At 66.7% G+C, this 21,478-nt stretch overlaps 2 protein-coding genes across 2 annotated transcripts in view; both read right to left on the bottom strand.

Annotated features, from left to right (window-relative positions):
- Positions 1 to 4,064, bottom strand: part of LOC119248759 (uncharacterized) — a 34,048-nt gene extending 29,984 nt beyond the window's left edge. The window contains exons 1-3 of the mRNA XM_037515633.2: positions 3,601 to 4,064; positions 3,147 to 3,273; positions 763 to 858 (exon numbers count right to left, since the gene is read on the bottom strand). Of these exons, the coding sequence (XP_037371530.1) occupies positions 763 to 858; positions 3,147 to 3,273; positions 3,601 to 3,636 (259 nt within the window). The 5' untranslated portion in view covers positions 3,637 to 4,064. The remainder of the gene's footprint in view (positions 1 to 762; positions 859 to 3,146; positions 3,274 to 3,600) is intronic.
- Positions 3,823 to 20,002, bottom strand: LOC119248758 (collagen alpha-1(I) chain-like). Its single transcript, XM_037515632.1, has 5 exons — positions 19,677 to 20,002; positions 18,461 to 18,523; positions 17,136 to 17,532; positions 13,116 to 13,203; positions 3,823 to 4,928 (listed from the first exon to the last, which is right to left on the bottom strand). The coding sequence occupies exons 1-5, from the start codon at positions 20,000 to 20,002 to the stop codon at positions 3,823 to 3,825; spliced, it is 1,980 nt and encodes a 659-aa protein (XP_037371529.1).
- Between the last annotated feature and the right edge of the window lie 1,476 nt (positions 20,003 to 21,478).

Raw genomic sequence — 21,478 nt, 5'->3', positions numbered from 1 at the left:
CAACACCTGGCTAACTCCCAGGGGCAGAGCCGCAGAGGCAGAACCAGCACCGCGTGGGGCCAGGGAGGGTGATGGCCTGGCGCAGACTCTGGGCCCTCGGGCGCGCCGAGCAGAACCAGGGAAGGAGAAGGGAGAGCGGGCTCGCAACCCAGCCTGTGCTCGAGGGCCCTGGTGTCCTGGGGAACCCGGAGGACAGAGAAGACCCCACGTCACTGTGAGGCGCGACCAGGTGGGGGTGAGGGGTGCCCGAAAGCTGACAGGGGAGGGGCAGAGCGCGGGCCCTTTGTCTGCTCGAGGCAGGTGGCCTGGCTGTGACGTGGACAGTCCTGACAGGTCACCTACCCGGCCCGACCCCACTGGGCAGGCGCTCCACCGAGGTCCTCATGACCAGCCTGTGCAGGGACGGCCGCTGCGACAGCCGCTCCCTCCCTGTGCACAGAGCCCAGCCCGAGACCCAGAGTGTGGCCAGCGACCAGTTCTGGGCCGGTGCTCCAGGCAGTCAGCATGACGTCTCGTCCCTGCTCCGCCCACAGGACGGCCACAGGACAGAGGGACAGTCAGAGCCACGCACCAAGCACAGAAGGGGCCTGAACGCCCCCGCGGGGGTTCCTGGCGGCCTGCACTGGGCTCGGCACGCGCACTGTGTCCTCTGGGACAGCAGAGGGTTACATGTCAAAGGTCTCCCTGAAGCAGAGGCCACAAGAAGACACCTGAGGGGACGTCGCTGATGGGCGTCTGGTCTAAAGCCCACAGGGCCCCTACCTGGACAGGCGCCTCGGGAGAGACCGCCCTTCGTCGCCCACGGCTGCCGCCCGTGCTCCAGCTGGTAGATCCACTCAGGCCCGGGCACAGGACACCCTGTTGAAGGCAGAGGACATGGTTTCTGCAAAGAGAAGCGAACTTCCAGCTGCCCCCCTCACCCACCCCGTGCCCGCGCCAGTGTGTGGTGCGCTCAAGTCCTCTGGAGATGTGACCCGCGTGGGCGCCCTCAACGCGGGGCAAAATGGTTGGGGGCAAGTGCTGTCACCACCATGGCTCCACTAGGCCCCGTGGGCGCAGGGGCCCCTCTTGGAGACCATGGCTCAGCGCCGTAGCGGTGGAGAAAGGGTGAAGACTGCCTTGTTCCCTCTTCGCCTGAAGATACCTGAGGCAGTTTCCCAATTCATGTGAGACTGCTTCTCCCCGGTGTGGGCCCCCCAGGGCCTGCCAGTCCGCAGGGAGGGCAAAGAAGGAATCTCTGCTCTTTTAGCCACACAGTAACGGCCTGAGCTGACCAGCACCACTCACACGCCAGCTGCCAGTGCTGCTAAGGCGGCTGCCACCTCCTGGGACACGCTCAGTCCCCAGGGGGCCCAGTCAAGTCTCCCACCTCACACGTGCTCCAGGTTGTCACGGGGCTGCTTGCCAGACCCACGGCACCTGCTCTCCTGGGACCAAGAGTCGGGGACTGTCCACAGGTCAGGCAGCTGCTCACCCGACAGGGGGCCCATCTGAGCCTGGACTTAGAACAGATGCAAAGCAAAGCCACAAGCACACGCCTGGCGCAGGGCGGCAACACTCTGGCACTTGTCTGGGTGCACCCACAGGTCGCAGTTCAGGTACTCAGACTCTCCACGGAAGTCTTATTCCAACCAAACGTGGCCAATACGATGCCCACATCCACTCGAGTGAGTTCACCTGGAAACGATGCCCAGTCCCACGTCCTAGACATCACCCCACAAGTACTCAAGATAACCTCAGCCAGGACACGCAGCCTCCTCACCACGGACACCACCGATGCCGCTCCCACGACTAAAACTGGACCTAGGGCCTGTCACTTTCTTTAACCTGATCCTTACATTGCTGAACCTGCTGCGTCTAACCAGCCTGTGACCCTGATATATCCCTGATGTCTGCCAAGAGTTGCCCTAAGAGATCACCATCATCTACGCCACTGTAGAAAGTAGCGGGGATCACTCCTTTCCCCAGAAGGAGCCTGACTCTTATCAGCCAACCCTCGGATCTCTGGGGATCACCCACTCCCCAAAGCCGTTCTTACCTCAGCTTTTCATCTGCTAGCTACTCAGACTGTCACCACACGGTAACGCTGTGATATCTGGTTTTGCCCCTATTTCTGGCAAATTCCTAAGTGACAAGAGCAAAGGAACATCCTTCCCTGGCTGTGGACCCAGACACCTTAGAAAACACAAAGGTGAAAATGTTGTTTTTTCCTAATCACGGTGAGAAACTCCAACAGCTTGAGTTTACGTTAACAAGTAAATTTTGGAAAACCTATAAGGAGAGGATGGTTGCCAGGGAACGAACCAGGATTAAAGGATTGAAACTTTCAGCCACGCCTGCTGATCTCCATGGAGAGCAGAGACTGGAGACTGCCAGCCCCTGGAGTCATCAACGTCCCCTGGAGTCATCAACTACACCCACCCATGGAAGCTTCAGCCCAAACTCCCTAACCACAGCGGCTCAGCTGCCAGGCTGGTGTGCTCATGGTGGTGCTGGGACGAGGGCGGGCCTCAAGGCCACACCCCTTCCTACACACCCAGCCCGCCATGGCAGCTCTTCTATCCGGCTGTTCCAGAGTCACTCCTTTATTTTATTTTTTATTTTTTTTAAATAGAGGCATGTTTTTTATTTATTTATTTGTTTGTTTGTTTGTTTTGTTTATACATGCACTGGGTACAGTCAGAAGCACGGGAGGGTGAGAGAATTCACCAGAGACAGAGCGGGGAGCAGAGCAGGCAGAAGGACCGAAGGACACTGCTGAGGGGAGCAGCGGGCGGCAGGAGAGGTCTGCGCGCCACGTGGGACCCTCCTCCGGTGGCCGGGGAGCAGCCAGGGATCGAACCAGCGCCGCAGAGGCCGCGGGCAGCTTCGCAACCCAGCGCTCAACCGCTGCGCCACCAGGGAGGCCCTAGAGTCACTCCTTTAAACAGAAGAGGGGCCTGCCTGAGTCCTGACCCACACTGGGGCATCTGCCTGAGCCTAAGACTTGGCCAATCCTCTTCTCCTGAGGGAAGTCTATGGAGTGACTAAAATTCTGGGGACGAGGAAGGGAGGGCCCCAGAGGCCTTCCTGAGCAGCCAGGATGGAGTCAGAATGTGAAGGAAGGAACTCACCGCCTCCCACATGGTGGAGAGGGGACGCCTTACCCAGGGACAGCAGGAGCCTGCAGTTTTCCAGCATCACCTCCTGGTACAGGGTCCTGTGGGCCGGGTCCAGCTGCGCCCACTCCTCTTGGGTAAAAGTCACGGCCACGTCATCGAAGGTCACAGACACCTGCAGAGTGAAACACAAGTAGACGTGTTGGCCGTGTGGGTGGGATCCCAGCTGGTCTCGTCATCCACGATGGAGGTGCAGAGACCAAGCGCCTCATCAGCGAGCACCACTTGAGGGTCAAGCTCTGGGGGAGGCTCAAGGGAAGGTGGATGCTGCTTTGGACATAACACACTAATGGAAGAGGAAGAAGCCTCCTACGGGGTAGGCAATGGACAGTCACAGGAAATGATGGGGAAACATGTGGGCTGTGAGAGCAGACAAGGTCTCCAGGACACCAGCGCGAAGCAGGAGTGACCATGACACTGACCGCGGTAAAGACAGCAGTACCTGAGCCTCAGCGGTGCTGCTACGTGCCTGCCCCATGCTCAGGCTTCACCTCCTGGTTAAAGCGACTAACAGGCCCCAGCTCTTAAGCCAGTCTCCCACGTTTTGCATCCAAACTCTCGAAACCCGACACTTCCTTTCTGAGCCTTGGCTCCCGGGTCAGCACAGGGTAGGGTAGCTGCTACTTCAACGACAGCCGAGTGAGAGAAATGACAGCACCTGAGCTCAGGGGCCTAATCCCTCTCCCTCTCCGGGCAACGCCTCATCACGTCCACGGGCCGGCGGAGGGGTGGTGGCGGCGGGGGCCACCGACTGCTCAGCCTCACGAGCCCGGGCACGACCTGACACGGCTTGTTCCAGCACGGAGCGGGGAGAGTGACCTCGGTCGAGCCGGGAGCTCCGCTCCGCTGGTAAATGCATCCGGGTCGCCCCTGAAAACACGCCGGTGGACACGGGGGAGGAGCCCCGCCAGCACCTCCGGCCCCGGCACCCGGGCCCCTCGGCCCTCGCTCTGCCCCAGGCCTCCCGGGCGCCCGTCCCCTTGCTGGGTCCCGACCGCACCTGCGCCTGAGGGCGGCCCCGGCCCCGCCCAGTGTCCGCCCGGCCCGGTGGGCGCTCGCCCCCGCCCCGGGCCACGTCCAGCGGCCACCCCGGCCGCCCCGCCCGCGTCCCTCCACCCGGGCCCGCCGGACACCGCGCGGGGGCGAGGACAACGGCAGCCCCGGGCGCGCCGCCCCGCACGCTGAGGCCCGTCGGGCCCGGCCCCGCCCACGGGCGGCACAGGCCGCGGCAACGGCGACCCGCGCGCGTCCACTCACCCGCGAGCGGCCGGCCAGCGGGGCCGCCATCGTGGCGACGAGGAGGGGCGCCCGGCCGTGCGCTCCGAGCCGCGGCGTCCTCGCGCGCAGGCGCCCCGGGCCGGCCGCCGCCGGGGACGGGCCGGCGCTCGCGGACCAGGGCGCGCGCGTCTCCCGCCGCCCGCCCGCTCGCCCAGCCCTGCGCGGCCCGCCCGCCCGCCCCGGACCAGGCGGGGCAAATGGCGTCGGCGTCCGCGGGCCCGGAAGCCCCGCCCCGCGCCGGCAGGCGTGACGTCACGCCACGCGCTGCCCGCCGGGTAATGTAGTCCCCGCCGGAAGTCCCGCCCCGCACGTCACGCCGCGCTCTCTCGCGCCTTTTTCGACCCGGGTCCGCCCGCCTGTGGCGTCGCGGGCGTCGCGTGGGCCCCGTCGTCCTTTGCGCGCGCTCCGGCCCGTCCTCGGGCGGCCGGGCGGGCGCGGGCCCAGGGGAGCGCCTGGGAGTCCGCAGCCCCGGCCCCAGCGTGGCCGCCGGTTCTGGGCGGCGTTGGAACCGTCGTTCCCAGACTTGAGCCGAGGCCAGCGGGGCCGAGGGTGGACGGCGGCGGGGGTGGGGGCAGGGCGCCCGCACGACCCGTCGCGTGAAGATGCGTCACAAGGACCCTCAGGCCCGCGGTGCTGAGGGGGCAGCGCCCCCAGACCTGCCCGTCCACGGAGGGACTCTGACACATCAGCGCGACTCAGAGAAGGGGGAGCAGAGTCTCCAAATCAAGCCCCTGGCGCTCCCCGTCCCCATTGGGCAAACGCCCAGCCACACGGGCCTGGCCCAAAGCTGGGCCCCTGTGGCCGGAAGCTGCCCCGGTGGGACCCGGAGGAGAGGGGCAGGGGGCGGCGGCACTGCTGGGGCCAGACGAGCAAGGTCAAGGTCAACGCGGCCCCTGTCGCCCACGTCTGTGTCGAGTATCTTCTTCCAGGTCCCCCAAGTGTGGGTCTGGAGACTTACGTGGCTGCTAGACTTAAGCGGCTGAGCCACCATTCTGCACTTCTGCATTCCTGTACAAAAGTCAGAACCGTCCAGTCACAGTCATAGGAGCCAAACCTTACAAGGAGCCTTTCACATCACGAGCAGAAAGCTTGATCACTCTGGGAGGGGTGTGCATCAGGAGGTATGACCGGAAACTCCCGGGAGGCTGAGGACAGATGCATAAACTTACCCCCAACTCATACATCATGAGGTGTGACCGGGATTGCCCCGGGGGCTGAGGACCGATGTATGACAAGGCACCCCAGAAGCTGATCAGTGGAATGCCTTGTTGATGAGATTTAGACTGTGGCCAGGGGTCTGGGGTCTAGTCTTGATGACAACACTTGGTCATCAAGCTAATAACATGCTTAGCAGCCTCAAGTCCCCCCAAGCCCTAGAGAACATTCCTGAGTGTCACCATCCTTTTCCCCTTGTCCTCCGAACGCACGTAGCTGATGCTCCATGAATATTCTATCAATAAAAACGGCCAGAATCTTGCTCTCAGCAGCATCCTGCCTTGTGCAGTCTGCTCCACGACTCCCGAGTCTTTGTCAGTGTGGTGTTGCCTGAGGCAACACCAAGTCCCAGGCCCAGAAGCACTGGTAGTTTCCTCAAGTGTTAAGAGGCTCCGCCTCCTCCAGGCCTCCTTTCTCCCGGTCCTTCCCTTCTCCAGACTCCTCCCCAGCGTCTCCTCCCTGCTCAGTTCCACCCTTTCTTCGGTGGGGCAGTCAACCTGGAACGTCCCCCTTTCTTGGGGATTCCCCCCCCCTTACAGTCATACTTAAATCTACAAATAAAGACAGTAAAAAAAAAAAAATTCTTTTTCCTAGCTGGGTAAAATCTGGTATCAGGCTATCATCATGATGTGTCCTGACATGAAATATACATGATGAGTGTAATAAACCTCTTGGTGGGTTGTAGAACATCTAACGTGACTTTGTTCATTTCTTTTCATCAACCACGTACTGAAATAAATTCTCTGATATGGGAAATTGTCTTCTGATGGTGAAAGAGCATTTTCTCAGAATATGGGAAGAAATATTTAGGAAAGGGGCCTCCCCAGTGGCTCAGCGGGTTGAGCGCAGCCCTGTGAAGCTGTCTGTAGCCTCTGCAGCGCCGGTTCTTCCCAGCCGGCCAGGGAGATTCCCACACAGCGCAGCAGACCTCTCCTGCCTCGCCCACTGCTCCCCTCAGCAGTGTACTAAGGTCCGTCTGCCTGTTCTGTTTCCTTCTGTCTCTGGTGAATCCTCTCATCTCGTGCCTCTGGCCTGTACCCCAATTCTTGTATAAAAAAAAATCTTTAAAAAAAATTTAGGAAAGACGTGAAATGTGAAGTTCTCAAATCAGAAAAATACAAAATTGGCAGATGGAATGTGGGAGGGAGTGAGGATAAAAGTGATAAAGCCGGGCCTCCCCAGTGGTGCAGCGGTTGAGCGCTGGGTTGCGAAGCTGCCCGCAGCCTCTGCAGCGCCGGTTCGGTCCCCGGCCCCCAGGCGAGGGGCCTATATGGCGCGCAGACCTCTCCTGCCGCCCGCTGCTCCCCTCAGCAGTGTATTTCATCAGTCTGCCTGTTCTGCTCCCTGCTCTGGCTCTGGTGAATTCTCACCCTCCCGCGCTTCTGACTGTACCCAGTGCGTGTATAAATAAATAAATAAATAAATAAATCTTTAAAAAAAAAATGATAAAGCCAATGTAACTAAATACTAATCCATAATTCTGTGGGGAAGGTATATAAGATTCCTTTGTGCTGTTCTTGGAACTTTTCTTTAACTTTGAAATCACATAAATTTATAGATCTATCCCTATTCTATTTTACTCTATTCTCCTGAGTTTACAAACAGGCTCGCGGGCAGGCGGGCATTCAGGGCACAAAAGTGATGCGATTAAAGTCGCCCACAACCAGCGGCTGGCACAGTCCCGCCAAGACCGCCCGGCGCGAGGCCGGGGTGCCCGCGTTCCCGGAGCCTCCGGGCCCTGTTGCCGGCGCCCCTCTGCCTGGGCCGGGGGCTCAGGTGCTCGCACCCCGGCGGCCGCTGTGACGGTCCGGAGCCGCCCTTGCGGGTCCCTCGGCACCAGGGGCGCCCTTCCGTGGAGAACGCCCCATCCCGGCCCCCGGGCTTGGGGCGGCGTCTCCCCAGAGCGAGCGCCTGCTTCCCGCTAAGGCCCGTGTCCCTCGCTCCTGGGGGAGAATCCTGACCGGTCCCCCCAGGACGCGCGAGGCAGTCGCCTTCCCGCAGCGCCTCAGAGGTCCAGGGGTAGATGGCCGCCGAGCCACAGCCGCGGCCCCAGGGACACGTGGTCCGGAGCCCCCCCACCCCCCACCCCCGACGGCGGGACGCGAGGCGCTGGCCCCGGCCTCCTGGCCCCGCGGGTCTCGGCGTCTGAAGCGTCTTTGTTTCCCGTCGGGCGCCAGCGCCCCGCGGGGTCCAGGTCCGCCCGCGATGACCCCGGGGCTCCGGGGCCGGCCCTCCTGCTAGGGCGGCGCCAGGCCGCTGTGCTCCGGGCGCCCAGCACCACCCAGCGGCCGCGGGGAAGCAGCGGCCAGGCAGGCGCGGGACTGGACGGGCGGAGCCCGGCGTTCCCGGGCGTGTTCGGGGGTCGCGGGGAGTCGCTGGGCGTTCTCAGGCGCGCAGGGCGGGAACGCTCACCCACAGCCACGACCGCTGCCCGAGCCGCGGGGTGCGGGTGGCCGGATGGCGCGTCTTGGGGATCAGCCTGGCGGCGGGTTCTCCCGCGACGGCACCGAGAAGGCTTGGGGCGCAGGCTGTCCTTGGAGAGGGTCTCACCCCCACCGCTGGAATCCGCAGGGCTCCGTGCTGCTGTGTCACGCCAAGAGCTGGCGTCCTGTCGTTTTGGTCATTCATTTCTTGTTGCTGTTTTTTTGATTGCACGGGACTGTGGTTTTATTTATTTATTTTTAAGATTTATTAATTTATGCATACAAGAGCTGGGGTGCAGGCCAAAGGTGCGGGGGTGAGAGGACTCACTAGAGATAGAGTGGGGAGCAGAACAGGCAGACTGACTGAAATCCACTGCCGAGGGGAGCAGCGGGGAAACAGGAGAGGTCTGCTGCGCCCTGTGGGTAGCTCCCTGGCTGGCTGGGGATTGAACTTGGCTGCAGAGGCTGCGGATTGCTTCATAGTGCTGAGACTTAACCCCTGCGCCACAAGGGAGGCCGCAGAGCCAGAAAACTTTTTATGACACAATTCACCTGTACGGGAAGGGGGTGAGTGGGAATGAATGGTTGAAAATGCAGATTCCTGGGCTGCCCTCCAGACCTACGAGGGCAAAGAGCCTTCCCCCGCCCCGACCCGCGTGGCCTGCTCCCTGACCTCACTTCCACTCAATTTCCCGCATTGGGATAATGGGGAGTAGTGGGGACTGCAGCCAAGCAGAGAGGGCTTTGCTGAAATGGGCAGCCGTAGGTGTTCTGACTTCCCCAGAAGCTGGAAGGCTGTGTGCCACCCCCAGCTCCGTCCACATCGGGTGGGTCGCCTTCCGGCAGGCGCTCTGGGTTAGCAGCGCAGCGTCTGCCCCGGTATCCCTGACCAGAGCAATTCCGCCCAGGAAGCTGTGGCTCGGGGCGCCCCTCCCGTGTGCAGAGGTGCAGGTGACGGGGCAGCCCCTCTGTGTAAGGAAGCGTGAGGTGAGCTCCAGCTGGCCGTAAGGGACGCTCTGGCCTGTGGGCGGTGGGGAGCGGCTGACAGGCCAGGTGGCCTGGTCTCCCGGTTTATCTGCTGTATATAGGGTGTACGTGTGCCCCGGGAGGTGGCATTTGCAGGTGTTAACCGCCCGTGCTCCCCACAACCCCCCTTCCAGAGCTGAGGAGACAGGCCGAGGCCAGGCCGCCGCCCTGAGTCCCACGGTCACCACAGACATCGGGTTCAGGTGACGTTTTAAACTCTTTGGGAGAAGCGACGCTCTCCTCGCGCTCAGCGGACAGCAGCAGGCTGAAGAGCGTGGGTGCGAGCCCCACTATTCAGCTAGAAAATAAAGGGGAGGCTGAGGAGCACGAACTGAGAATGAGCTTCTCTGAGGTGGGGACTGCAGGGGCGGTGGGGGGACGGGGCTCCAAGCAGACTTCCCGCTGAAGCTCAGAGCTCAAAGGCACGGGTCCTGTCACAATGCGCTTTAAAAAGGCAGGAACTTGTAGCCATCGGGCTGGGGCTCTCTGGGGTGCCGCCTGCCCTGGCATGGGGGGGGGCAGTGGGGGGAGTCTCTGCAGGGCACGGGGCTGAGCCCCGTGGGTGTGAAATAGGCCCGCGCGGGGCTGACGCGGAGACCCTCCTCCAGGTCAGTCTCCAGAGACTCAGCCGGAGCCTTGGGTGTTCGCCTCCGGGGCAGTCACTCGCTGAGACTCCCGTTGCCATGGAAAAGGTAGCCGAGGAAGAGGAGGGGCCAGGAGGAGCTGAGGGGCCGGGCCTGGAATTTCATGGCCCCCCTAGACCGCAGCCTCAGAGCCGGCATCCACTCCCTGCCCTGAGAGGTCTGGGGCCTGCGGAGGAGAGGGCCTCCGGGCAGCGGCTCCTGCCTCCACTCTGAACCTGCTCCACAGAGCGAAGCTGTGCGGCTGGCTGGGAGCCCTGGCGGCCAGCATGGCCATGCTTCCTCCTGGCCCCCGGCCAGATGGCCGGTCGAGGACCTGCCACTGCCCACTGGCCAGTGCTGCCTTGTCTTCTCCGCGTTCGTGTGTGCAATCTCGCTCTTTGTTTGCAGGAATGTTGTCCTTCCCTGGTCAGTACCAGCTGTGTATACCTTACCTCTGGAGTCTCAGTGCCTTCAACAGTGCTTAGCACACAGTAGGTCCACAACACAGATAACCTGACTCACATGGGTAGCTGGAGGGTGGATGGAGGATGGCTGGATGATGGTGGATGGAGTTTGGGTGGAGATTGGATGGAGGATGACGGATGGATGGATGGATGGGAGATGGTGGATGGAGGACGATGGATGGAGGATGATGGGTGGTGGATGGAAGATGGTGGATGGAGGATGATGGATGGGTGGAGGATGGATGGAGGATGATGGGTGGTGGATGATAGATGGATGGAGGATGGATGGAGGATGGATGGAGGATGATGGGTGGTGGATGATGGATGGATGGAGGATGGTGGATGGATGGATAGGAGATGATGGATGGAGGATGATGGATGTGGATGATGGATGGATGGAGGATGGATGGATGATGGATGGTGGATGATGGATGGTGGATGATGGACGGATGGAGGATGGATGGAAGATGATGGGTGGTGGATGATGGATGGATGGAGGATGGATGGAGGATGATGGGTGGTGGATGATGGATGGTGGATGATGGATGGAGGATGATGGATGGATGGAGGATGGATGGAGCATGACAGGTGGTGGATGGAGGATGATGACGGATGGAGGAAGGTGGATGGTAGACTTGTGCTTTCCTGTTACCCCACAATCTCATACTGGATCTTCTAAGAGGGATGGGGTGACCATTATAACCCTGGCTCCCACTTTTTCGCACCCCTCTCTGGCGGGAGGACTGTTCGCAGTGCAAAGAAGGGGACATTCACCACGCACGGCAGATCCTGGAGCCGCCCCTCCAGCTGCACTGCGTCTCGCTGGCTGGTGGTGCCCCGTCCCTGCCTTCCCCCGCCCTCTGGCAAGCGCACTGAGACCCCCCCACCCGGGGCTGCACTGGAGGCGGAGGGGGGCGCACACGCACCTCGCCCACAGTGGTGTGTCTGGGCTGAGTCGGGGGGCCTGAGCTGCCCCCCCAGGGCCACTCAGTGACCGCCCGCTGCCTCCGTCTCCTCGGGCGCATCAGGGTGAAATGGGCACCGGGAAGCTGGGGACGCCCACGCTCAGCTGCAGGGGCGCGGGGAGCCGCGCCCACCGCCGTCCAGGCCAGAGAGGGGAGAAGGGCGCGCGCAGAGCGCGGCGGGGCCAGAGGGCAGCGCCCCTCATCCCGAGCCTTCAGGACGCCAGGCGGGGGCGCCGCGGGACGCCGGGACCCGGGCGCGGCCCCTCGCCCTGCGGGCGGCGGGCTGGACGCTCAGCCCCGGCGCTGGCCAGCAGGGGCGCGCGCGGAGCGCGGCGCGGGCTTCGCGGTCGGCCTCGTGCTCGCGGAGCGCGCTGAGGGGGTGATCCCGCCCCGGCCCCGCCCGGCAGAGCCCCCCGCGCCCCCGTGGCCACAGCGTCGGGGCCCCGCTTATCCTGTTGTCCCGTCGTTTGTCGGCGTCGGGGACTCCGAGCCCGCGCGCGGGCGGCAGCTGCCTCCGTCTGCGGCGGCGGGTGGGGCGCGGGGCAGCGCCCGCCTTTGCCCGGCCGGGCAGTGTTCCCGGCGCGCGCCCTCCTGGGGCGCTTAGGCTGTGCCCAGCCCTGGCCTCCCCTCCCTCCCTGCCCGGGGGTGGGGCGTTGGGCCCCACTCTGCGCTCCTTGGCCTGCCCGTGGGGACCAGAATGGCAACCGTCGGGGGGGTCGGGTCCGGTCCAGCTCTGGGCCGGGGCCCTCGTCTTTGGGGAGATGGCACGGGGCGCTGTCGCGGGGGCTGGCTTCACACACAGAGGGGGGGTTCTGGGGGCGGCCCCCGGGCCGGGGAGCACTCGGCCGTCTCACCCCCTCCTGCACATGTTCAGGCTTTCCGCGCCCGCGGCCCTGCCCGGCGCCCCCGCCTGGGCCCCTGAGCTCAGCAGGCTGTGGGGTCGCGTCGCCTGCAGCTCCGACGCCCGTCCCTGGACGCCCGTCCCGCGTTATGTCCCGGGGAGAAGGACGCGCCCCTGATGCATCTTTGGCGCCGTCGGGCCTCCAGGCTCCTCCCCGGGAGCCCAGACCCCCGCTTGCCCTGCAGGGCACCCCGCCCTGGCCGGTGCAGGACGAAGGGCAGGGCCCTGTCCGGGGCAGCCCCGAGACCCCGCGGGGCCTTGTGCGCCCCCCCCCACCATTAGCGGGCCGCCCCCCGCCCTGCTCCTGGGGCGGGTCCGGGCCGCGGCCGCTGGGTTCGTGGGCTCCCCCAGGCCCGGCCGGCGGCGTTCTCCCGCCGTGGAGCCAGCGAGTTCCTCACGCAGCCGGGCCCCTGGGCGGACATACCTGAGGCGTTCGTCAGGGATCAGCTTTCCCTGGCTAATCCCCCAGCAGCTGCGCTGGCTGCGGCCTCGACCCGCGGCCCCCCGCGGCCGCCCATCACCGGAGATAACCAGGCCCGAGGCGGCCGGGAGAGGCGCCCCTGGAAAGCCAGACGGGCTGGGGGGTGACCCCGGCCTCCCTCGCAGCCGTCGGGCCGCCCGCTGTGGCGGCTCAAACACACACAACGGCTCCAAACTCGGGCCGCTCAGCGGGCTTTGGGGAGACCCTGGAATGGGGGGAACACTGCGCGCCCCCAGGGCCGAGTAGGACAGAACGAGTCTCAAGGAAACACGAGAAAATCCCCGCGGTCGTGGAGGGCTGGGAGCCGGGGGCCCCGCAGGGCCCGGGCGGGCGCGTCTCTGTGGGAGCGGGACCCCGCGGTGCTTCCGCCCTCACGCCAGGCTGCGGGAAGCGCCGCTCCAGAACACTCCAGAACACCACCGCGCTCGCGGGTCTGCGCCCCCAGGCCCCGCACTTGAGCTTCGCACCCATGCAGGGCCTCGCTGGCTTCACAAGCGCCCACGCGGCCCCTCCGAGGCGCCCCTGGCGGGCACACGTCCGGCCAGGCCGAGGCCAGGGCGACCCGCGCGGAGCCCTCGCACCTGAGCCCCGGAGCGGCTCCCCCGACGGCCCCGCCTCATGTTCCCCCTCCGCGTGGCCGCCGGGCGGCTCCACCCCGGTGCTCACAGCCTGGGGCGGGGGTCCCCGCTGTAGGGGAGCAGCTCAGGCCCTGGGCCCTGCGGGGGACGGCCCTGGGGCTGCGTGCGGCCCGCTGGGGGGAGGTCAGAGCCTGCACGCCGGCTCTGGGCCCGCCAAACCAGGGCCACCCCTAGACTCCAAGGCCGCTGCCCTCGCCCGCAGGGGGCCCTCTCCTCATCCTGACACGGCCCAGTTTCTCCGGGAACAGGCGAGGCGGCCCGAGCCCACGCAGCGAGCGCTGCGCTCCCGGGAGGAGACGAGGCCCCTTCTCGGCTGCCAAGGCCAACTGGAAAAAACCCGCGTCCTTTCCCAGATGTTGCTTTTGTTCTCGTCCTTATTTCACTCGGCAAGTATGTGGGCTGTCTTGGGTGGGCCGGGCGAGAGCCGTCCTGGGCCTCGTGGAGAAGTGGGGGGGCCAAGGCGCCCCTCCTGACCCGGGGGCCCACCAGCCTGGCTCACGGGGCGTCAGCGCTGTGGGGAGAGTGGTGTCTGTGGAGGGCGGCCTGGGCGATTCCCTGGAGGCCGAGGTGCTGGGCTAAGGTGGTGGGGAAGGGGGACAGCTGAGGGACGGGCATCCAGGGCCGGGGGGGGGGCAGCACCAGCTTAGGGGGGCACAAAGCACTGGGAGACCCTGGCCCCCAGGACGGCAGGAGCTCTGGGGCTTTCTAGAGCACGGAGTGACGGCATGTTCTGAGAGCTCCATCCAACACGGTGAGGGACGGGCCTCCCGGGTGGTGCAAGGAGTTAAGCAACGCACTATGAAGCAATCGCAGCCTCTGCAGCACGAGTTCAATCCCCCGCCAGGGAGCGACCCACATGGCACAGCAGACCTCTCCTGCCTTCCCGCTGCTCCCCTCAGCAGTGGATTTCAGTGGACCCGCCTGTTTTGCTCCCCACTCTGCCTCTGGTGAATCCTCTCAACCCCCCCCCACCTCTGACCTGTACCCCAGCTCCTGTATGCATAAATAAACGAATCTTAAAAAAAAAAACCAAAAGACTGAGAGTGGCTCGCTGTCTCCTCGCCCGTGAGCCTACCCAGGATCCTCTGTTCTGGCTCTTCCAGTTAACAGCTGTGTGTTCTCAGTCAGGTCACTCAAGCTCTCTGGCTTCGGCTTCCTTCCCTGGAAAATCCATGGTGGGGCGCAAAGGAAAGCACCAGTGGCTGTTAGAAACAGGCAAAAGAATGGAACAACCCAGGTGTCCACAGATGGACGAGTGGATAGGGCAGTTGTGGGATGGAGATGCAGTGAAATATTATGCAACCCTGAAAAAGAAGGACCTGCTGCCATCTGTGGCTATGTGGTGAATCTGGGGGGCATCGTTCCAAATGAAATACACCAGACACAGACAGGAAGACCCACTTGGTCGCACTTATATGTGGAATCAAAAAAGTGAGCTGCACTGGGTGCCAGGACCAAGGGTGGGACACAGGGAGGTGTTGGTCAAAGGGCACAAAGTTGCCAATATGTAGGAGGAATAAACCCAGAGATGGCACGGGCAGCTGATGCTGACTAGTAGGATGGACACCCGCACACAGAGCAGCCGCAGAAAGGGCTCGCCCAGCTTGACTGCCTAATACTTCCCTGTGACGGCCCCTCAAACCATCCTGTTGTACGACATGTACAATTATACTTTAAAATATCAAAAAATAGGGCCTCCCCGGTGGCCTAAAGGGTTGAGTGCAGCACTGTGAAGCTGTCAGCAGCCTCTGCAGCGCGGGTTCGATCTTGGCTGGCCGGGGAGATGCCCACATGTCACGGCAGACCTCTCCTGTCTCACCTGCTGCTCCCCTCAGCAGTCTTCGGTCTGTCTGCCTGTTCTGTTCCCCGCTCTGTCTCTGGTGAATCCTCTCACCCTCCCGTGCCTCTGGTCTGAACCCCAGTGCTTGTATAAATAAATTAATCTTTTAAAAATATCACAAAAAATATTAACAATAAAAACAGACTTGAACAGAGACCTTGCTGTGAGGAGGCGAGGAGCTCCTCCTCTGGGTGTCCCCAACAGAACCGAATGGGGGTTCTGAGAGTGCCGCACCCCATGCTCATGGCATAACTCACAGCAGCCAGGGGAGGAAGTGCCAGCAATTACTGTGGGGCAACCCCAGCGGAATACTATACAGCCCTGAAAAGGAAGGCAACCCCACACACACTCCAATGCGCGTGGGCCTCGAGGAAAGTGCACCCATCACTCTCACAAGGCGGACCCAGACCCAAAGGGCGGGAAGACAGGCTGGGGTTGGGGCCAGGAACAGGCTGCCCATGAGGAAGAGAGTTTCAGGTTCAGGGAATGGAGGGTGGAGGCTGCACAGGCTTTGGGTGTCTGCTGCCGGGGAACTACTGACCGCTGGACACGGGCACAGCTGGGTGACGGGCTGTGTGTTTTTCTACAGTAAGAGACGGGTGGAAGGTGGCTCGCCCAGGGCTGACACTTTGCCTGAGAGGCCTGAGTCCCACTTCCACTGGGAAAAGCCGGAGTGCAGTGGGGGGCAGCGGTGGGGGGAGTGGGAGAGGGGCTGCCTGGGGTCTCCGAGCGTCTGCTGGAAGGAGCCGGACCCAGTGGGGACAGCTCCCCAGCCCCAGCATGGGGACTTGGCAAGGACCCTTCAGGCGGAGTTCTGTGCAGGACATCACCCTCTGGGCTGCTTGCGGTGGGGGGGACTTGCTCCTCAAGTCAGGTCCAGGCAGCAGAGCATGGTATTCTGCGGGGTGGTCCAGGAGGGCTGCTGGGAGGAGGTGGCTTTTTGGTCTGCGGGACGGGCGGTCCAGAACGTGCCCGAGCACAGCCAGGCCAACAATGGGCGCTGGGCCGGAGGTGGGGCAAGGCTTGGTGGGGACGGGATGGGCGCTGGGGCCGCCAGGGAAAGGCCACTGGCTGCTCTGGGAGGGGCACTTGAGGGGCTCACGCTGGGATCCCAGAGAAGGAGCTTTGGCCCTGCATCACTGCTCCGCGGGCTCCTGCCTTCCCCGGGGGGCCTGAGGGGTGCAGGGGGCGAAGGAGGCTGCTCTTGGGGTCCACTGCTTTCCTGAGGGCGCGCTGGGTACGTGTGGCCTGGGGTCAGTACAGGAGACCGCTTCCTGCCCTCCTCCCCCGAGGGCACCATCCCCCAGCCCGGCAGGGAGGCGGGCACCACAGGGGCAGCAGAGGGCGAGGACACCGGCCCCTCCGGCCGTCACTTCCAGGGGACACAGGTCGGACCTGAGACGCCGCTGCGGCCACGGGGTAGGCCCAGCCTTGGGCAGGGGGTGCGGCCACTGTGGCGGGAACAGCATCGCTGACCACAGAGAGCCAAGAAGGGGTCAGCGGGAGGCCCAGGCCGCCCCCCTTCCAGGCGTCCAGCACCTCCCCAGCGGCCAGGCTCGTCCAGGGTCCAGCGCAGCTGCCTGGCCGCCGCTCAGCGCTGACACTGCGCTTTCCTCACGCGGCCGGGGCCAACGAAGTTCGGTGACCGGGTCACAGAGCCACGTCCCCTGCCCGTGCCTGGGGCGTCCAGGCTCTCGCCTGGTCCCCCTTCCTGTGGGTCTCGCCAGGGCCGGCGGGGTGGGGCCCCGGGGACACAGCTGCTGTCCCCGCATGCCTGGGCGTCCTCAGCCCCCTCCCTCCCCTCCCCACTTTCTGTGGCTGCGGGGCCCTGGGGGTCACGGGGTGGTCTCTCGCTGTCCACCCCTCTCCAGGGTGGGGCAGGGGCCCACTCGGGCAGGGGCCTGTGTCAGCCCTGACGTCACCCGCTGGGCCCCAGCGAAGCCCCTGCAGCCCTGCCGCCCTGCGTTCCCACAGCCCTCACGGCCCAGCGACCCCCACGACAGAAGCACTGGGGTCCCCCAGTGCTCCCTGGCCGGAGCGGATCTGCCTGCAGAGTTTTGCTTTTGGGGCTCAGGGCCAAGCGGCCCTCGTGTGGGTGGGGACACCCGAAGCCCTCCCCTTGCAGCAGCCACTGTGCCCGCGGGGCTGCTGCTGCCAGGGCGCCCCGCGGCTCGGCCGTCGCCCTGCGAGGAGCAGCGCGTGCTCAGGCGCTTCCGCGCCCCGAGAGGCGGCGGCTGCGGGTCGGGCCTGGCGTCCACGCTCGGCTGCACCGGCCGGGACTGGGCAGCTTGTGGCTGCCCCGCCCGGGGAGGCGTCGCCGGGCCTGGCCGGGGCGGCCGCGGGAGGACAGCTGCCCGCTGGGCCTGGCGAGGGGCCTTCCCGGGGCGCGGGCCCGGCCGCCGCTCGCCTTCACCGCTTAAGTCAATGGGAGCAGCGCGGGAGGGCGGCGGGAGGGCGCCCCGGGGCGCAGAGCCGAGCCGGGGCTCCTGCTCGTCCGTCCCGTCCGGGGGCCAAGGCCGCCTGCGGGAAGAGGGAAGACGGGCAGCGGCCGGGAGTCCTTGGGGCAGCGCCCTCGGGGGCCGCGGGCAGCGCCTTCCTCCCCCGGGCCCGAGGCAGGGGCGCCCTAACGCCCTCGCGCAGCGGCGGGGGCGGCTGGAGGCGCTGGGGGCGCTGGGGCGGCTGGGGGGCGGTGGGGGCGGTGGGGGCGGCTGGGGCGCTGGGGGCGCTGGGGGCGCTGGGGGCGCCGGGGGCGGCTGGGGGCGGCTGGGGGCGCTGGGGGCGCTGGGGAGGCTGGGGGCGGCTGGGGGCGGCTGGGGGGGCCGGGGGCGCGGGGGCGGCGGGGGGCGGCGGGGGGCGGCGGGGGCGGCGGGGGGGCGGCTGGGGGCGCTGGGGGCGGCGGGGGGCGGCGGGGGGTGCCTGGGGGCGGCGGGGGCGGCGGGGGCGCCTGGGGGCGGCGGGGGGCGCTGGGGGCGGCTGGGGGGCCTGGGGCGCCGGGGGCGCTGGGGGCGGCCGGGGGCGCCGGGGGCGCTGGGCGCGCTGGGGTCCGCCGGGTCCACGGGGCGTCCCGGGAGGCCCGGAGGCCGAGGCGGAGCCCGCGGGGGAGGGAGGCCGAGGAGAGGGGCGGGGGAGAGGCCGCGGGACGGGGCCCCAGAAAACCAGCCCCAGGAAGTGGTTCTCGAGCAGGGGCGGCCCCACCCGCCGCCGAGGTCCCGCCACGTGTGCGGTGTCCATGGCAACCGGCCCTCGGGGCCCGGGCGAGGGGCCTGGAATTCGGCTCCGGGCTGGGGGCGGAGGGCCCGGGCTGAGCGCGAGATCCTGGGGGCGGGCGCGGGGCGGGCGCGGGGGGCGGGGAGAGCGCGGGCCAGGACCGTCCCCTATCGGCCCGCGGGCGAGGCGGGAGGCCCGCGCAGGGCTGGGGCGCCGGCCGGGCGGGGGGCTGGGCACCCACGCCGGGCGCTCGCGGGACTCAAGGAGCTCGGCGATGCGGGGCCGCAGCTGGCGCCCACGGGCCCTGGGTGTTCAGGGTGTTCAGGGTGTTCAGGGTGCGGGTCGCCAGCTGCTGCTGGGGGCCCTAGGGAGGGTTCTCGGGAGCCCCAGTGTCCTTCCAAAGCAGACGTGATTCCGCGGCTGTGGATTCACGGGAGCGCCGGCTCCCTCGGGAAGGCACAGCCCGGGCGTCGGGCACCAGGAGCCCATGCCCGGTGGGCACCGAGGTCCCCGCAGTCGCCCAGATTTCCTTGCTCGCTGCTCCTGCTCGCTCACGTGAGCCCCAGACTACACCGGACGCGGGGCCCCCGTGTGTGAAAGCAGCTCCGGCCCTGGCGGCTGGAGGCCGTGGGGGGCCGTGGGGGCCTCCATCCGCCTTCCCCTCAGCCTAGGCGGACCCCAAAGCTGCTCTAAGGTGATGAAACACTCTCACATTTCCTCGAGCTCCCGCTCCGGTCTGAAGCGCTTGCTGTGGGAGGGGACCCCAAATCAGACCTTCAGTGTCTCCCCGGTGTCTCCTGGGGGACGCCTCTCCTCTCTGCCTACTGAGACCCCCAAACCGGCTCCCCAGCTGGTCCCGCCCCTCCCTGCCCCACCCCCTGGCTGGGGATGGTCCAAACGTGGTCCGCCGTCCTGTCTCCATCCGAAGGTTCAGGCAATGGTGACCCCACCTCGACAGGGGCCGGCCGGCTGGAGCCCCGGGTCCTGCGCGCACACGATGATGTGCTCAAGGGCTAAGGGCGGCACAGGCTCGGCCCACGCGCTATGCCCCGCAACCACGCAGGGGCTACTGCGAGGGCTGTGGCTAACAGGGTGAAACCCGAAGGCGCCCCGGGAGTGAGCCGCGCAGGCCGGGGGCAGAGCTGCGTGATCCCAGGCCTGGGCTAGGGGCCGCGCGGCCGTTCGGCACCCGAGTGTCCCCGCGACAGCAGGGCTGGGGCCGGGCGAGAGCCGGGCGGGGCTCAGGACAGGCCCGCGGCCGAGGAGAGGCGCGGCAGGACCGAAGTCCCCTCCGCGGAGCCCTGCGCGCTGGGTGCTTGTCCTGATGCGGCCTCGGCAGGACCCGCGTAGAGCGGGCGGGTTGGGGGGTCCCGGGGCTGGTCCCAGGAGGCCCCACGCATCCCGGCGGGCACGAGGGGCCCACGGCAGCTCCCACCCCCGCGGACCGGTGCGCCCACCCCGCCCTTCGGTTCTGGATGGCGGTGGCCCTGGGCGGGAGGCCGCAGGCGCCGGGAGCGGCCCTCTGGGGGCGGCTGGACCGCGCTTCCTCGGCTCTGGCGGGCGCCGCCTCCCCAGCCCGCCTGCGCCAGGGAGACGGGCAGGGGTGGCCCGAGGCTGCTGGCCCAGCGCGGCGCCAGGGGTCAGCGCGCGGCTGGGTCCGCAGGAGACCCGCTGCGAGGGGCCCGCGGCTGCTGCGGCCGAAAGCTTGAGGTCGGCGGCTGCTGCCCGAGGGGCCCGGCCCTTCTCGACCGGCGCGCTCCTCGGAAGGCCGGCGGCGGCCCATCTTCCAGGCGGCGGCCAGGCGGGCGGGCAACCGGCTCCTCAGAGTCGCTGAACTTGTGCCTGGCGTGGAGATACCCTGAGCTCAGCTCCGCGCGGGGGAGACTGGGGGTGAGCACAGTTCTGGAGCCCCTGGGGGCCACCCCGGGACACCGCCGCGGGCCCCTGGGCTGCCGACCTCCCCGGGCGGGACGGGGAGAGCAGGGCCCGCGGGCAGGCGGGCAGGCGGAGTCCAGCAGAGGCGCAGCCCCAGCAGCTCGGAGGAGGGCGGCGGCGCGCCCAGAGCAGGGACCAAGGCCGCCAGCCAGGCCCTCGGCGGCGCCGGGGTGAGGGGCCCACGGGGTGAGGGGCCCAGGGGCCTGGCTGGGCAGCACTGGCCAGAGGCGCGCCGGCTGAGGCCTGAGGCCCACGCAGGGCAGCCTGGGGACCGGCCCGCAGGCCCCTCGGAGCGGCTCGCGGCCGTCTTCCCCAGGACCGGCCCACGAAGGACGGGCCTGCGGGATCTGGCCATGTTGGGGGCCCTCCCTCTGCGGGGGGGCCGGGGGCAGGGTGTCCTGGGAAGGGGCCCAGCTCCTACTCATTTACTGCAGAGCAAACACTGAGTTCCGGGCCTGGAAAATTCCAGCCGCAGCCTCCCTCCTTCGAAGCCCCCTCCCCGGCCTGGCAGCTGCAGTTTCCATGGCAACAGCCTGTTCCCGGTTCTGATGCAAAAGCCGGGAAAGCTGCGGGGAGACGCTGTGCTGACGTCAGACCAGCAGGCCCGAGGGGGCGCACAGGGGGGCGGGCGCGGGGGCACCAGCCTGCCGAGGTCTCCGGAACCTTCTCGGCCGCGGCAGAAACCTTGTCCACGCCGGGCCCTGCCCCCCAGCGCCGTGGCCCACCCGCCCCGCCACCGCGAGGGGCCGCGGGCGAGCGAGCAGGACCCCACCTGCGCACAGGCCACCCGCCGCCCCGCTGTGCCCCCCGCGCCCCAGCCCGCGCGCGCCGCCTCCGGTGGGTCTGGGCGGACCGCGCGAGGGCGGCCGGGCCGTCCAGTCCCCGGGGCAGCTGGCGACGTCTGGCTCCCTCCTGCGGCCCAGCCTGTCCGTCCTGCCTGGACGCCCCTCCGCCGGGGCGGCCCCCCAGTCCTCTGCGCCCCGCCCCCCGCCGGCCTCTGCGCGCATCCACGTGGCCGGCCGCTGCTGAGGCGCCCCAGAGCCCCGCCTCGAAGGCCGCCGTAGCTCTCGGCCCGGTGCAGCCCTTGACAGTCGGGGAGGCCCCCAATGGGCCAGGCGGCCCGACCCGCTAACCCTCCTCGGAGGCGAGGCGGAGGGAAGGGCGGGTTTGTCTGTGACCGTGAGAGGAGCCCCAGAGGGTTGCCGTGGGGGGGGGGGATCCTCCAGCTTCTCCCCACTCCTTCCCTTTAGCATTTTGAGCAGGACTCCCCGAAGGCTGGGCCTCTGCACCCCCACGGGCCATGTGTCCCCCGCTGCGCTCCGCT

Source organism: Talpa occidentalis, unplaced genomic scaffold (genome assembly GCF_014898055.3).
Source record: "Talpa occidentalis isolate TD23 unplaced genomic scaffold, MPIMG_talOcc4v2.1 talOcc4.17, whole genome shotgun sequence".
Lineage (NCBI taxonomy): Eukaryota > Metazoa > Chordata > Mammalia > Eulipotyphla > Talpidae > Talpa > Talpa occidentalis.
Note: the sequence above shows the minus strand (reverse complement) of the source record. Positions and strands in the feature narration are given on the sequence as shown.